Source organism: Danio rerio, chromosome 10, assembly GCF_049306965.1.
Source record: "Danio rerio strain Tuebingen ecotype United States chromosome 10, GRCz12tu, whole genome shotgun sequence".
In the NCBI taxonomy this organism is placed as follows: domain Eukaryota; kingdom Metazoa; phylum Chordata; class Actinopteri; order Cypriniformes; family Danionidae; genus Danio; species Danio rerio.
Genome location: NC_133185.1, coordinates 9824600 through 9842869, shown reverse-complemented (window position 1 = coordinate 9842869; position 18270 = coordinate 9824600). Strand labels below are relative to the sequence as shown.

Below are 18270 nucleotides of genomic sequence, written 5' to 3'. Positions count from 1 at the left end.
GGTTCAAGTTGCCTTTATTTCCCAGGTGAGTGAAGTTATATACTTATATACCATCTCTATAAATGTATTTGTTTCATTTATCATTTATATTTTTCTTTAGACCTGTAATGCACTCCAGAATCTGACTGAATGATTAGCTGTAAGCTATAGATCAGTCATCTGAAGCACTGTCATACAGTGTTATGCCTGGATTTCATCAATAGCCTTGCATTTACTAACACAGACTATATTTGAAGTGTTTGGAAGTAATTTGCGTTTCCTCCTGTTGAAAAACATCATAAGTTCAATGCTTAGTGGCTCAATCTGTTTTAGCAGCGTTTTAAAATAGTGTACAACCAAGCACATGTGGTCAGACCAAAAACGAGTCGTAGGTAATAAAATATTAAGCGTTCACCCAAAGTAAAGTCTGTCTGGTAGCAGGTGTCTGTAGCTCCGCTCACTCTCTGCCTCTTTGCCCTAGTTTGGTATCCCGCAGTGGGTGCAATGAAGCGCGAACAAAATTTCAACGGTTGGCCGCGCCTACTTTAGCTTTTTTTGCAGTGTTCAGAAACCTATGGGTGACGTCACGGATACTACGTCTATATCTTTTACAGTCTATAGACAGTACTAGTGCTGCTACTGGCAGAATATTGCATGGCTATCAACCAATCAGATTCAAGAATCAGACAGAACTCCTTCATTCATTTTCTTATCAGCCTAATCCCTTTATTAATCTGGGGTTGGCACAGCGGAATGAGCCGCCAACTTATACAGCATATGTTTTACGCAGCGGATGCCCTTCCAGCTGCAACCCATCTCTGGGAAACACCCATACACACTTATACACTACGGACAATTTAGCCTACCCAATTCACCTGTACCTGTACCCAGCAAAGGCTCGAACCAGCAACCTTCTTGCTGTGAGGCGATAGCACTACCTACTGCGCCACTGCGTCGCCCCAGACAGAACTGTTATATATATAAAAAATATGACAAAATAAGAAAATTGCCTTTAAGAAAACTTGTACAAAAAAAATATTTCTATGTAGCCTAAGCAATTTATTGGGAATGTTTTTTTTTTGTACCACATTCTTCTGTATGAAGCGTTGCCTCAAACATAGGCTATAGTAAGCCTAATTCAGACATTTATTAATGTTCCAGTCTGCTGTCAGAATTCAGAGCTGACAGATTATAGCTGACCTTCGTTACAGCTGTTATTAAGAGCACAACTGACCTGTAAACCACAGTCTCTCTCTTCAATTATAGTCTCCTTCAGACAGGAAAAGAACAATGGCCTGCAAAATCGCCACAGCAGGACAAAACAATCAGATTACAACAGATTTTAGAATACGATTAAGACAGTTCAGCAAAAACTCTATAATGCAGCCTACGACAAATGATGGTGTCATTAAGGGATTAAATGACATAAAAATCGACTTTAATACTCATTGTTTTGAAGGATTATGAGATGAGGGAGAATGAGAACAGTGTGGATTTACTTTTAAATTGTAATATGTTGGTATGCTTAGCATGTGGAAAATGACGACGCATTAGCTAATTTAGATGTGTCTGCATAAAATGTCAAATATATAAAGAGATTACTTAAATGACTTTTAATATAGTTCCTAAAATGAAAATTATGTCTGTTACTCATCCTCCACTTGTTCCAAACCTGTTTCGTTCTTTCTTCTGATGAACACAAAGGAAGATATACTGAAGATTGAAAATTAAATACTGAAGTTAATGGCTTCTGGTTTCCAACAGAATCCAACAGAATCTGGTTTTCAACAGACATCTGTTAAGAATATCTTTCCTTCTGTTTTGTGTTCAACAGAAGAAAGAAACTAATACAATCCCTGCACACACAGGACATCAACATGGCGCCATATCGATGTTGACCTCAATGTCGTGGGGACATTAGATTTTGTTTGGAAATTAAATTCAGGTTGACGTCAGTTGAGGCCTTCGTCAATATCCAATGTCCAACCTAAAATCAACCAAATATCAATATCTAATCATGCTACACCCTGACGTTACCACTATGACATCTGTCAGACATTGGATTTTGATCACTTTCTAACACAATCTAAACTCAACCAAACATCAACGTAATTTGAGGTCGTTATTGGACGTCAAAATAGTGTTGTCCTTAGACTCTGGCTAGACATTGAATTTTGGTCACCTGATATCATGACCTAAATCTAATCCTATATTAACGTCTTATGATGCTATGTGCCTGCTGGGAAGTTTAGAATTATTTTATTTACTTCAGTGTAAGTAAATGGTGAGAAAATATTCATTTTTGGGTGAACTATACATTTAACAATGCTTATATTTAAAATTTCATTTATGTACTGTAAAAAAGAAATCTGATAATATTTTTTTCATTGAAAGCTTTTGAAATGGATCATGGGAATTTGATCTCCTCAGACAACTTCAAGGTCCTATAATGCACATTAAAAGGCATAAATATACAAAAACAACTTTTTGTACAACTTAAACACATTTAAAATAGTAAACCACTCTACCTAAAAGTAGAGTAGACGGTTTATTTTATAATATATTTTATATATTATTATTATTTTATATATTATTATTATTATTATTTATATAGTCCCTTTATTAATCCAGGGTCGCCACAGCGGAATGAACCACCAACCTAGCCAGCATTTTTTTACGCAGTGGATGCCCTTTCAGCCGCAACCCATCTCGGGGAAACATTCATACACTCATACACTACGGACAATTTAGCCTACCCAATTCACCTGTACCACATGTCTTTGGACTGTGGGGGAAACCGGAGCACCCGGAGGAAACCCAAGCAGGGAGAACATGCAAACTCCATCCACACAGAAACGCCAACTGAGCCGAGACTCGAACCAGCGACCCAGCGACCTTCTTGCTGTAAGGCGACAGCACTACCTACTGCGCCACTGCGTCGCCTTACACTATATTTATTATTTTGTCATGTTTTATCAAAGATGTGTCATAACAGCAAAACAAATGGAATGATTTCACTAATTTAGTAGCTTTGACCGAAAGAAATCTATAAGTAATGATAAGAAAATTAATTAAACCCATTAATTATACTCTAATACAGGGGTTCCCAAACTTTTCAGGCCGCGACCCCAAAAATAATCATATCAGTGGCTCGCGACCCCCATTTTTCAAGGTGGTTGTACTGTAAATATGTAAACGTTGCAGACACAACTATAGGCAAATATAAACATGAGCTTATTGACAACACAAAAATGCAATAGTCTATTAGTCATATAATGTTTTTTAAAGTAATTTATGGATTTAATTACATTTTGCTTTTAAAATTAAAGGCTGATGACTGATTGTTATTTTTATGTTGCTGTTACTTTAATGCAACTATTAACTATATTCTGTCGGTTATGAATAAAACATGGTAATTCTAATAGTTTAATAAAATTTATTTGAGTTTTGGATATCACCAAGCGACCCCTTGTCATTGTCCCGCGACCCCCCAGGGGGTCCCGACCCCCACTTTGAGAACCACTGCTCTAATACACTATTAGTTGACTATACAAAGGCATTATCAATTGAGCGCAGATATTACAAGTCACAATGGGAACATCTAATAGAAAAGAGATCTACATTTTTTTTTCTCCAGCTGAACTCTGCTATGCAAACTTATAGCAAACATATAACCAGATTTCTAAAAAAACAAAAACAACAACAACACCATGGCATCTGCGAAAAAGAGAGTTAGTGTGGGAAAACAGCTGGTCAAGTTAATGCGCAAGTTTACATTTAAAATATTTAAAGTATTTTAATATTTAAGTATAATAAAACATTAAGTAATGTTATTTCTGACGTTTATTGAATTTTCATTTAAAAAAGTAGAGAATTGGCCGTAATTTTGAAGGTATTTCAGATATAATTGCATTAAATTACATAAAATAGGCTACTGCATAGTTTCTACCACACATTTGACAAAATAAGAACGCATATAACATTAGCTTTTTAGTTTAAGGTTCTCACTTTTACACACTGATCAGTTTAAGATACAATTTCTAAAACTGAGTTTTTAACAAATTTAAAAGTGCACTTGTGTGTCTGCCTTTTTTACTGATCAAGTGGTAGAGGTTGATATGACATTTAGAATGTAAGCAGTGCTAAAAAATGTTTTGAAAACAATTAAATCCCACAATTAATGGGATTTTTATTAATCCCATTAATCTAGTTACAGTGCTTGTCTCTGTCCAAGGTCAGTGTATTTAAGCAAATTTTTTATTGTTTACAGTAATATCAAAGGTTAAACTTAAAACTATGGTATTGAATCTAATTGTAATTTTCCCAAAAAAGGACAAGTCATTCTCGTAACTTTGTTCTTTGTGTGACTGAAATGTAGGCAAGGAATGACTAAGGCTAAGGTGAGAAAAACCGCTTCATCTTTAAAAAAGGGCAGGAGACCAACAGAAGTTACCTCTCTTTCAAAAACAGGCTCGCACCTGCTTTCTTGAGTTTGACAAACCTGCCATTTTAAAACGAAAAACCCAGAGTTTCACTCATTTCAGAGTTAGCATACTCTATTTTTACTTAACCTCCTTTCTGAAACAGGACCAAGTTGCAATGGACTTACTCACTTTTTAAGAAACTAATCACTTTTTACCTTGTACAATAAGAATGAAATGTAATAACGATAACATCAGCACTATACTAGTTTAGCTTTTGTTGTTGCATTTTATATACAGTATACTTTCTTTTCTCTTAGATGGCCAAAAAAACTAACCAATCACGTACCAGCTGCCAGTAAACCCATTATTTCATATCTTGTGAAGAAAATACGACGAGTACAAACAAGTTTTTTTTTTTTAATTCAGCTTCACCATTTAAAAAGTTGATTGCATTCCAAAAGATTAAAATATGAAAAAAAAAAAATCAAACAACCAATAAAAAGTTATAAAAAGGATGAGATTGAGAAACAGTCGACCGCTCCTTCAATACAAAATACATAATCATAATAAACAAGTGCAAGTATAGTGATTTTCACCCATTGTTCACATAAAGTACTGAAGTAATGCTTTCTTGGTCATTTAAATTCCCAGTTTCCAGTGCGTACGTACATCAACTCAATGTGTTTAATACATCAAAATGGCTCCCTTTACCAAACAAGTATAAAACAGATTACAGCATGGGTCTCAAAGTCAATTCCTGGAGGGCCGCAGCTCTACACAGTTTTGCTCCAACCCTAATCAACCACAGCTGATCCAACTAATCAAGGTGTTCAGGAGTAGTCTTGAACAGCTTGATTAGTTGGATCAGGTGTGTCTGATTAGGGTAGGAACAAAACTGTGCAGAGCTGCGGCCCTCCAGGAATTGACTTTGAGACCTATGGCTTAACGTATGTTCACAACGAAAGCGGCGAGAGCAACAAAGTAGCCGGAAGTCATTCATTTTCAATAAATGCCAGTTACGAGGAACAGCGCGGCGCGTCTTCGCCGTTGTGGGCGTCGAGGAGAGTTGAAATCAGGTCGACTTTATGGTAATGAGCTATGACGTGGTTCAGCGGCAAGCAATCAGAATGAACTTCAGAGAACACAGTCCTGTGAACTGTGATTTCGACAACAGTTGTTCCCAAGTGTTTGATTATTGCGGTCGCCGGATTTTCAATCATTTACGATGTTTTCTTACAGGAACATACATTAAATAAGTTACTGGCGAGTTACTGATGTGCATTAATGTTTTATATCTTTAAATAAGCGGGAATCTCATGCGACAGTACAAAACAGGGTTGCAGCTTCACGATATTTTAGACTTATGGAGACATTGGATAATCAAGTGGAGCAAAGCCACATCGATCTTCCATTGTTAAATGAATTTGATAATAAGTGCGCAACATTTTCATGCTAGAAAGCATGTTTTATGCAAAAATATAACTGATATGCTGCAACCGCCTCTTCAAATACGAAATCAATGTAACGAATTTTGACGCTCTCGCTGCCGGAGCTGAAGGCAGACACAGCGACCTTGGACGCTCTCACCGCTTTCGGTGTGAACGCACAATTACAGTATCACAGTATCAACCTCCACACAATTCATCAGTCATAGAAGGACAATCCAATAAAATGAGGCCACATATTAACAGAATGGATGGATTCACAAGCCCATTGATACCATAGTGGAAAAAAAAACCTCAACAGGAGTCAAAAACAAAGAAAGTAACAGACAAAAAACTGTATATGAAACACGTTTCAGGCAGATCAGCTCAAAATTGCACGTAACCCTACGGTACGATGTTCAAAGGCAGATGAGAGGTAAAGTTTCTTTGTTCGATTCTATCAGCGCGACTTTAAAATAATGCCAAACAAGTGAATATGGTGAAGCTAAAGGGCTCAGAAGGACTGATAAGCATGTTTAAGTGCTGCCGCAGGGCTGATTGTGTCTGTAGTTCATGATGTAAACAGCGGTTTGGTGCCACCAGTAGAACATGACCACCACCAGCACGTGCCACAGCTGATGACTGGCACCAACATAGTTCAGCTGCCCTGGGAGAAAACAAAAACGGATGTTATTATTTGCTCTGACAATGTTTCAGTTTGATTCTTTACTAATCTGGTCACAATGTGTTTGACTGTAATAAGAGGACTTCTTTAGGCCGCATTCACATCGCAGCAAAGTAACCGAAGCTGATACACAGTCTAGTTCACGAGTGTTAAGCCGGTTGGTAAAGTAGTCAAGGCACACATATGGTACTCGCTCTAGAAATCTTAATAAAAGGCACATTAAAAGAGATTGAGATTGATATTAGAATCAGTTTTATTTGTATTGTGCAAAGTATATTTGAAAGGTTTTTGTGCATGTTATATATATACATAGCGCTTATATATATTCATAGTGCTTCACTTTTTCCACAATTTTTTATTTTACAACTTTATTCCAAAATTGATTAAATTCATTTATTTCCTCAACATTCTACACACAATAGTCCATAATGACAATGTGAAAAAAATATTTTTTGAAATTGTTGCAAATTTATTAAAAATAAAAAACCTGAAAAATCACGTGCACAAGTATTCACAGCCTTTGTCGTGAAGCTCTAAATTGAGCTCAGGTACATTCTGTTTCCACTGATCATTCTTGAGATGTTTCAGCAGCCTAATTGCAGTTCACCTGTGGTAAATTTAGTTGATTGGACAAGATTTGAAAAGGCATACACCTGTTTATATAAGGTCCCAGGGTTGACAGTGAATGTCAAAGCACAAACCAAGCATGAAGACAAAGACCTTGGAGTCTGTAGACTTCCAAGACAGGATTTTATTTTTTTTTACGGGAGACAGAACAATACGGGAGAAGAGCGGGATATGGGTCTGAAATAAGGAGACTCCCGGGAGCGTTGGCAGGTATGGTTTGGAACCACTATCAGGGGAGAAGGGCCTTAGTCAGAGAGGTGATTAATAAACCGATGATAACTCTGTCTGAGCTCCAGTGTCCTTCTGTGGAGAGAGGAGAACCAGAAGGACAACCATCTGTGCAGCAATCCACCAATCAGGCCTGTATATTAGAGTGGCCAGATGGAAGACACTCCCTGTTTGGAAATTACCAAAAGGCATCTGAAGGACTCTCAGACCATAAGAAACAAAATTCTCTGGTCTGATGAGACTAAAATTAAACTCTTTGGAGTAAATGCCAGGCGTTACGTTTAAAGAAAATCAGTCACCGCTCATCACCAGGCTTATCCCTACAGTGAAGCATGGTGGTTGCAGCATCATGCTGTGGGGATGTTTTTCAGCAGCAGGAACTGGAAGACGAGTCAGGATTGAGGGAAAGATAAATACAGCAATGTACAGAGACATCCTGAAGGAAAACCTGCTTCAGAGCCCTCTTGACTTCAGACTGGGTTGACCTTTTCCAGCAGGACAATGACACAAAGCACACTGCCAAAATATCAATAGAGTGGCCTCACAACAACTCGGTGAATGTCCATGAATGGCCCAGCCAGAGTCCAGACCTAAATTCTATTGAACATCTCTGAGAGATCTGAAAATGGCTGTGCACCGTCGCTTCCCATCCAATCTGATAGAGCTTGAGAGTTACTGCAAAGAGGAATAGGCAAAAATCCCCAAAGACAGGTGTGCCAAGCTTGTGGCATCATAATCAAAAAGACTTGAGGCTGTAATTGCTCAATACTTTGTTGATGAACCTTTGGCAGCAAAGACTGTGAATACTTCTGTACATGTGATTTTTCAGGTTTTTCATTTTTTATAAATTTGCAAAAAAAAAAAAAAAACTGTTTTCACATTGTCATCATGGGGTATTGTGTAGAATTTAGAGGAAACAAATGAACTTGATCCATTTTGGAATAAGGCTGTAACATAAAAAATGTGTAAAAAGTGAAGCGCTATGAATACTTTCCAGATGCAATGTAGTCTAGTTCACTAGTGTTAAACTGATCGGTAAAGTAACCAAGGTGCGCACATAGTCTAGTTCACTAGTATTATTCTGTTTTTCAGTAAAGTAGACAAGTCCCAAACATAGTCTAGTTCACTAGCCGGTTTCGGTGTTAGGAAAGTGTTAAGCTGGTTGTTAAAGTAGCCAAAGTGCGCATAGGCATGGGACGATAATCGTTTTCAAGGTATACCCTGGTTTGGAAAAGTGAAAGTTTAGGTCCTAGGGTATGTGTAAAAAATTGTTATTTACATTTTTTTTAGGACAACAGTATCTCCAGCAAAAAAAAAAAAAAAATATCCAAATGATGCCATTTTAAATAGTAAAGAAATCTTTGTTTTTAAAACTAATGAAGACAGCAGAAGTCAATGATTCATTTGAAATATCCAATGTGCACACATAGTCTAGTTCAGTAGTGTTAGGCAGGTCAGTACAGTAGCCAATGTGCACGTTTAGTCTAGTTCACTAGTGTTAAGCCATTCACTCAAATGTAGCCCTGGCATACTCTTATTTCACACGGCTGTCATTTTAAAGAACCAAAGCGAGGCTGCGGTGGAAAGAAACCCGGAAGTAAAGGACCAGCACTGTAAACATTGCAGTAACATGCTGTGGACTACAAACCTCCAGCTGTTGCAGAGATTTCAAAATGCAGAAATGGTGTAAACATCACTTTAGTATTATTCAGTAAGTTTATTTTAAACAATTAAAAGCAATTTAGCATTAAACAACATCACAATCTCTGTGATGCGCTTAAGTGTTCTCCTAGGCTTCAGTTCAAGGCACCAGTTAAACACCGTGAGGACGCTTTCCTGCTTCAGCCCAAGTAACCTGGTAAATAATAAAACACTGCAGTTCTCTGCAGCACACCCTTGTGTTGTCTGTTAATAGTGTTGTCCCTGTACTGAAGTTTTAAACCCGGCTATTACCCGCTAACATGGAAGTGCTGCTGAGCCCGGATGACTCGACTGATCTTCACGGCTTCTTCACGCTTCAGTCTCTGTGTATCGATGTTTGGTTTGCACTCAGTTTACTGCTGTTCACCCAGTGCAAACACAGATACACAGAGACAGGAGTGCGAAGCAGCCTTGAAGATTAGTCGAGTCATCAAGCAGATCGCTCGTCTGTTTGTGTTTTGTGTTTGTGCTCGGTAAACAGCGGAGGGTGAACTGATGACCTTCTCGGCCAATCACAATCATTTCTGTTGAACACAATGGCAAATCAGTGCTGTTTTAGGAAAACCATCAACAGCACCTTAAATGTTAGAAGGGAAATTCATGTTTTTTCTTTTAATTTAGCATCGTGACAAGAATCAGTTTATTAACTCGAGTGTGATAAATAGCATCTAAAACTTACTAGTGCTAGCTAACTAGTGCTATTTCCCTTAACTTAGCTGAAAACGAGCTGTGATATCCCTTTTTATATTTACCATTCAATCAGGACGGACCTTCGGGTCACCAGGAAGGCGGTGAAATGATACATTTATGTCACTTTCTCTTCGCTGATAAGATATATAGCCAGTTACACAACATTCCTATGTAACTCCCAATGATACTTCTAGGTTTCTTCCCACCGCAGCCTCGATTTCTGTTTTGAAAATGGCGGCCGCGTAAAATCAGTCTATACATAGTCTGGTTAACTAGTGTTAAACTGGTCAGCAAAGTAGCCCAGGTGCACATAGACAGTAAAGCATGTGGTCCCAAAGCCCATGGTGGAAAAAAATGAATTCCTAAGCTTTAGAATCTGCTTTTTTAAGGGGTGTTCATTTATTTATTTTTTCTATTTCAGTCAACTTGTATAGATAAATGCATGTTTGTTGATGGAACTTTGTTTATATAAAGAATCAAGTTTCATTTATTTGTTTTGTTTTAATGTTCGCCTTCCTTTTTTCTATGGGGCAGCAGCTGTCAGTCTGTCTGTCAATCTCCACTGTCCTGTCAATAAAGGTGAAAACCCCTAAAAAATAATTATTAAAAAATATATATTATATAGGAATGTAATCTAGAAAACAAATTACCTGGGAAGTATCTTTCTGGGATTTTACTGACGTAAAAAAGGAACGCAGAGGCTGCAATCAAATACATGATCATGACTCGAGGAAAAAAGACCTGCAAAGACAGAAAGTGCTTCACCAATCAAGTGATTCAAACATTTATCATCATATCAGCAGCGTAGTCTTATCTGGTACAAGTGATGCATAGATAACACAAGCTAACAGGTCACCTTTACGATTTCTGAGGAAAATCCCCCATTGATCCAGACCCAGTGGCAGGCTGGGATGATGCCGTATGCAGCCACTAAGCAGAACATGAGTGAGCGCAGCTTCTTCCACTGCTGGCTGAGGTAGAGCGGGTGAATCTGAGCCGCAAACACAGCCAAGATGAGAGCCAGCACCGTCAGCAGGTACACCTGCCTCCAAAACTGAAGCAAACAGCAAGTGTTACCAATAATATAACAATGTTCAAAGTTTAAATCTACATTTGCAAATTTAATCATAATTACACCATACTTTTCAATGTTTTGCGCATGCAATGTGATAATATCATGGCATATGCTTTAAATAAAAATAATAAGTATTTATGTCAATAGAACTAAATGCAATACGTTTAAGATCGTATCCGTTTCCGCATAGAATCAATTTCATAACTGGATCTTCCAGTACAAATGTCAAATTTCTCTCTGCTGACATGCAGATCCTTATAAAACATTTGTTATACTAATATTCTGTTTCCGCTATTTCAAATTGGAATAACTATAATAATGTATTATTAATGTAAAACAAAACTTAAATAAATAGTATACAAATATAAATATAGTTCTTGTTTAAAAAGATGTGTATCATACACTGTTGCAGTAGAAGGCGTAGAAGACTCCAGGCACATAACATCCCAAAATTCCCACTGATATTCCAGCATAATCCAGAGCAAGCCAGCGGCGACATGTCTTCTCTGAGCGATGACAACAGAACAAGTGGTAGCCCACAGAGCACAGCATGCAAACCTGCACAAAAATACATAAATAATGCTTAGGATTAATTATTGTGCATGATAAGGGATCATCTAGAAAGGCATGTCTTGACATTGGCCCTTAGCCCTTTAGCCCTTCCCCTTGTTTTGCATGTTCCTGTAAAGGGGTAGGTGTGTCCCACATCTCTTTAGCTTGAAGGTGTAATGTTAGCGCTAAGTGGAAGGGCTAGACACCCCTTGAAACAGATTTTTCAGGATCACACTCGAAACCACGGGGAAGGAAAGATTTCCAGAATACACCCTCTACAATGGCAGCATGGCTGCACACGGAAATAAGGAGATGCCCAAAAAAAGTATTTTTTGTCATTATCACAAATTTTTACAAAAAACAAGCATATGTTTTGATACATTCATAACAACAAACGTGTTTTACTGTCATGCTTAAAAAAACGCTAAAATAAAAAAAAAAAACACTAAATTTCACTATCTATAATTCCTGAAAATAACTCCAGTATAGTAGTCCCACAACATTCTGTTATTCAATGACACTCGAATCCACTGTAAGAAAGGTCAAATGGCTGGGAATGAACTTTTTACAGTGTCTGCTATAATGTTAATGTTGTTTTCGTGTGTTTACATAGATTAACATGGTCACTGTGTAAATGCACAGTACAGTCTTTGCCTTCGGTGATTTCCTGAAGATATACCAAATAAAATAGCGCATCTGAAATAACTACAGCAGTCGCCATCGTTGATCTCATATGAAGAAAGACCTTGCGATGACGTGATGACGTGCAGGTGCTGTAGTGCTGTCCCACTTCTTAGAGGTAAATTTTGAATCTCTTCCCCTTCACACTTTGTTTCAAGGGCCAAGGAGAAGACGTACAAAACAGAATTGGGACTGGGCCGTTATTTTATATGCATTGTGTTTCTCTGAACTAAAAGACTTTAGTCTTTTTTTGTGATAACATCTAAAATTACAAAAATTGAACAAAAACTACATCTGCCAATTACAAACATTCTACATTCCTTATGACACAACTTTGTGAAAAGACACATTCAGATGCAGCCTTGTGATTGGACAGTGCTGTCAGAAAAGGCTTCCGATTGATCATCCCTGGTGTAGGGCTGAACGATTCTGGCTAAAATGAGAATCACAATTTTTTTTTTTTGCTTAAAATCAAGATCTCGATTCTGTAGATGTAAAATGAAGGTAAGGAGTAGGCTATTATTGTTTTTCTTAATGGTAAAACAACAATAACAATAATATTATGCCTGTCTAGGTCTACTGTTGGTTAAAATGTTACATTTTGTATAGACTTGGAATGGTGGACTTAAACAGACTTTAAATATGTACTGATTTTTAATTCACAGTAATTCAAGTGATGACATCAGAATACAACTATTCGTAATTCAAAAGTTGAATTATTATGGTTGAACATATAATTGTCATTTGTCATTGACAACATTATTTGACCATTTATTCACTGGTAAAATTAGACATTTGTCATCATCAGATTCCCTCTTGGATTATATTCAATGTTATATAGGCTAGAGTAGTTATACTGACATTATTAAACATTCATTTAATGCATAACACTTTGAGTTCCCTATGGATGAAAAAAAAAAAAAACGAATCAAATGCTCGTAATCATTACTCTAAAACGCAATATGATCATTTAAGTGATGTGCTCGCCGGTTTCACTTTCACTGTCGAGTGCGCTGATGTCATGGATAAAACCTACATGCAAATCATACTTTCCGTGCGGCTCCCAAACTGAATATTATTTACAACTTTATTACCTGTTATTCACAGTTTATGCAGGTTCTGTTTAATAAAGTAGACATTCACAGGCACGTGCGCATCCTCTCAGTAGTAAACATACATGGCTTTATTTTGACGGTCCATGCGCAGAGCGCAAAACGCAGGGCGCAAACGATTTCAGGGCATGTCAGGACGCGTTTTTGCTAATTTAAGGACGGGAAATCTAAAAGGGTTGAGTTTATTTTCTTAATGAGTTATAGGTGTGTTTTGAGAATAAACCAATTAGAGTCTCATCTCCCATTCCCTTTAAGACCCAGCTGCGTCGCGCCAAGAGCGCATTCGCTATTTACAGGACATAAAGTAAGTCTAAGTGGAAAAAATGAGCATTTCACAAGCAAACAGTTAACAGTTAACAGTTTTTTTACAGAAAACTGTTAAACAGAGCATCTACTGCGTGAGAATGAGAGATAAATGATCTACTTTCACTTTCGCTCTTGGATAGGGAAACCTTTACGTACAGACATCAATTAGTCTATAAATAAATACTTTTGTTTGTTAAGCGCAAAGATTTGTTTCAAAACTATTTCTAAATTCAGTTCTAATTTCCAGCAAACGAATAAATGAACAATGATGACCAAGTGTGGTGAAAATACTGAGTTATTTCCAAATACACCTGCCATGCCCCATATGGTCTAAAACCTGACAGGTGGGCAAATCTATGCCTGTTTTTAATAAAACAAATATAAATATGGATATATTAAAAAATACTGCTAATAATAATAACATTATACAAAAGCAAATTGTTATGAATGAACAGAAAAAGCCTCCCGAGATGAAGAAGACATAAAAGCAGTGGTTTTTCATATTTATGTAGGCTAGAAAATAATATGTTTTGTAATATTTTAATCATTTATATTTATATTCTATATCTATTCTTATTATATCCTATATATATCCTTAGTATTTACATTTTTTCATATGTAAAGATATTTGCCTATTGCTCTCTTGTGCATATTAAGCAGTGCGTAAGCGAGGCTCAACTCTGCGCCGGAGTTTAAACCGGGTTAGTTTTGGTCTAATGAAAAATCTATTATAGTTTCTCAAAACAGCAACGCGCCAGCAGTGCGCCTCAGAACGCCTTCCTTTTTAGACCAGAACACCTATGGGCAAAAAATAGCACTAATGCATTTGCTATTTAAACAGCGTAGCGCAACACCTCAAAACGACTCTTGCGGCAAGCTGAAACTACCAAAAGACTACTGCGCCATGCCTTGTGCCACACTGCGCCGGGTGTATAATAGGGCCCACAGTGTGTTAGCTCATGTGTCACTTTGCGGCTGCAACTACATCATTACATTAAGATAGAAATTACATGATGGGGTGAATTACACCTTATGAATACAGTATGTGACACTTATAACACCATTTGGAAGTGTCCATGTTGCTGAGCAATGTATATAAAACAATATGAAGACTTGTGCGACTGCCTGTAGGCTTCTCTTCTGACCTTGAATATGTAATTGGCTGAATCGTTGAAAAGCTGAATTAGGATCGTGCGTAGGGTCGAATCGAAATGTCAATCTTTTTTGGTTTAATCGTGCAGTCCTATACTGTAGTCCACAGTAAGAATTATGTCTTAAATATTAATATCGAACCAGTTATACATAAGAATACATAAAGTGTAAACCAATCATCCTTTTGTATTGTTGATCTGTACCCAAGTATTCATATACACTCATTAGTAACATATAGAGTTATATTAATGAATATGAAGTAGATTTGGGGGTGACGTGGTGGCGCAGTAAGTAGTGCTGTCGCCTCACAGCAAGAAGGTCCCTGGTTCGAGCCTCGGCTGGGTCAGTTGGCGTTTCTTTGTGAAGTTTGCTTGTTCTCCCCGCTTTCGCATGGGTTTCCTGCAGGTGCTTCGGTTTCCCCACACAGGATTAATAAAGGGACTAAGCCAACAAGAAAATGAATGAATGAATTTTCTGTAGAATTTAGTAAAGATTTTCACTTGCAAAAACCAGTTTGATGAGTTTGAAATTGGTTGTCAGATGATGGTGACAACAGGGCAAATGCTGATTAGGTTAGTTCATAATGCTGGTACAGTCTTTTAGCAATAAAAAACAGTTCAGCAAGCGGTGGTCAGTGGACTTTCACATCTTGGCTCCCCAAAAGACAAACGGTTCATTCAAACGAGTCATTCGGTTAATCTCGATAAACTAACCCTTTCATTTTGCATAATTTTTACCCAAAAAGTTAAGACTGCAGCTTTAAAGGTCCCATGAAGTGTTTAAAATGAATTTTTTATTCAATGTTTGACGTAATTTCAACTAAAACATGAAGACAGCATGGGACATCGAGTAGCTCCTTCCCTTTAAAAAGACAGCCAATAGCACTGTTTTGATCACAGCTCTGCTAGTGTGAGTGCTTGAGCTCAAGCGCAGCAAATAAGAAACTTCTTAAAGGGGCGGGTCATGTCAGATACTGTAGAGCATTTGATTGGTCAGAAGATTTGATGAGAAATTGAAGTGTGAGGTAATGACAAAAAAAAAAAAACAGTTGTATGGATGTTTGTATCTTCTAAATGTGAATTTTGTGACTGTTTTGAGGCACACCAGTTTATAAATATCCTTATGACTAGCATACTGATACTAACATCTTTATTTTCAATTCCAGAGATCTTTATGTAAAATCTCCTACTTCACCTGAAAACAGAAGAGTCCTATTGAGTAGATGACGTAGTCCTCTCGTGACGCCCCTGCAGATGGCAGGACTGTGGCCATGTCATTCACTCCCAGAGAGAAGAACAGCAGGAAGCCCAACAGATGACTCCAGATGTTCACCGTCTCGTTGGACAGAATGAATATGCTGCACAATATGAGAAATGTGAGGTAAATGAGTGGCAGAATATACAGTGAATAGACCAAACCATATTGATTTAATAACTACTATTGATTTTCTATATAATGATTAAGTCAGATTCAGATGCACATAATTGTGCTGCATTCAGGTTTAATTAACATAATTCAACGTATTTAAAGTTTGTGATTCATTTATTTATTTTATTTTCTTATATTAAGTTTTAATTGCACAGAACTTTTCACAATAATTAGTAGTTTGTAAATAATTTGTAAAAAAATTTTGTTCACTATAAGTTTTTTTCTTTTTTTTAACACCTTCAACAAGTCAACGACATGGGTTTTTCATGGGTGTCACAGACAAAGGAGACAATTATTTAAAATTTAAATAATGCACCCTTCATTTAAAAATTATTTCACTTTAATATGTGAGCATATTTACTGAACAAAACATGTCCATGAACTATGAGGGCAAAAAATACTAATAAAATAATCATTAATTAATCGTAAATGAGTTAATATGTTCAATAATTTATAGAGATTTTGATTTCAGGCCAAATTGCCCAGCCCTAATTCACAGTATTTTGAAGTGCCTATCATATTGATATTGTTAATGTTTATTAACAGGATATTTTGAATTATCGAATATCAACCAATAACTACTTGCATAATAATAATAATTATCCATACACTTTATGAAAAAGTAAGGTAAGTAAAGCACCTTTTAAGGCACAGTTTTGATGGCAGGTGTGCTCTGTATCCATCTGTGATGTACGGATTCTCCTTCAGAAACATGGGAATCTGTTCATAGGTGTACAAGCGGATTCCTCTCGGCACAAGCACTGGCCAGTACTGATAGCTGCCCAGCTCAATGTAATGAGTGCTTTTCAGGATGTTTTGAGGCATCTTGGTTCAAGTGGCTGGAGTAAAAAAAGAAAACATTTAATTAAAAAGAAGGAAAAAGAGATTTCATCCAATAATTTTATTTCTGCAATTCTTAATTTTGTCTTCTGTCAAACACATAACAAAATATTGTCAAGAATGTTGGTATAACTAAACAGTCAATGGCCTCCGCCAATGACTACTATAGCTATTGTGAGAATAAATTGGGCCCGAAAACTGTTTGGTTTCCAAAAATCTTAGCAGAAGAAAGTAACTAATGCAAGTTAAGAACAACTAGAGGACGAGTAAATATATTTTAAACTATAGTAAGATCATTTTTATACATTTTTGAGTGAACTGTAATATATAACGTTACGTAAAACTAGATGTAAATATGTTATAGTGATGTCTCAAAATACTGTAAACAACTTTGATGGAGGAAAACAAACATGTCAAGCAAAAGTGCTAAAAGTACAGCACAATGTTAATATAAAAAGAGCCTATTTTGACTCATATTTAGCATATCTTAAATTATAATGTTAAATTAACACAAAGGTTTTACTATTCCCTAAAACCTAATATATCATAAACCCAAATAAAAAGCAAAACATTTCCATTTAATTCTGTAAATCCGACATCAAACGTGTATAACGTTAAATGTTTTGATTGCTTCGCTGCCGTGAGCTGCTGCAGGCTAGGAACTGCGCTTCAGTGAGGATTAAATTAGGGTTTTAAACCTATTAGATCTCTCTGTAGTTTCAGCAAACCTCTCACCTCCAGGTAAACACTTGCTGTTTATCCCATTCGGTCCTTTATATTCCTTATCTTCTGTTTAATAATAGCATATGGTCGTCATGTTGATGACCCGGCGACTAGCCGTCAAGCTAAAGGCTAAAGTGAGAGTGTGACATTAAAATCCTGCGACAAACACACAGTGCGACGAAATATCACTCTCGCTTTACAAAAAGCAGGGGGATTTATTTATGGAAAAAGCTTTCATATGCGAATAAATCAAACAATTATTCATGTAACTTGTTTTTGTTGAATTGATACATACGCTGTACAAACGTCTGAAAATTATATAGCAAATACACAAAATGCTAAACAGATTAGGTTTTGCCCAAATCCGTAGGTATAAATAAAATAGTTACAGTAACATATTTCCTTTTGAGTATCCTACAATGTACGTGGTTTCTACCCTTTGAAGTCTGATAAACAAAAAGGAAATAAAAAAAATAGATCATAATTGAAAAAAGAAACTGAACTTTTTATGCAGTCTTATTTCCACCCCACAAATACTTTAAAATTTTGTTTATGTATGTACACTGTATTTATGTACATTGTGTTATATACAACTCCTTCATGTTGTCCCAACGCAAATCAAACGTTAGCATAATCATTTTTA

At 36.7% G+C, this 18270-nt stretch overlaps 1 protein-coding gene across 7 annotated transcripts; it reads right to left on the bottom strand.

The window, feature by feature from the left end:
* Positions 1–4800: 4800 nt before the first annotated feature.
* Positions 4801–17777, bottom strand: paqr3b (progestin and adipoQ receptor family member IIIb). Of its 7 annotated transcripts, none has more exons than XM_073914061.1 (8): positions 17640–17777; positions 16705–16903; positions 15831–15993; positions 11236–11391; positions 10615–10812; positions 10409–10499; positions 5331–6494; positions 4801–5160 (listed from the first exon to the last, which is right to left on the bottom strand). In XM_073914061.1, exons 2-7 carry the CDS (start codon positions 16887–16889, stop codon positions 6364–6366), a joined length of 924 nt encoding a protein of 307 aa, XP_073770162.1. In that variant the 5' UTR covers positions 16890–16903; positions 17640–17777; the 3' UTR covers positions 4801–5160; positions 5331–6363.
* Between the last annotated feature and the right edge of the window lie 493 nt (positions 17778–18270).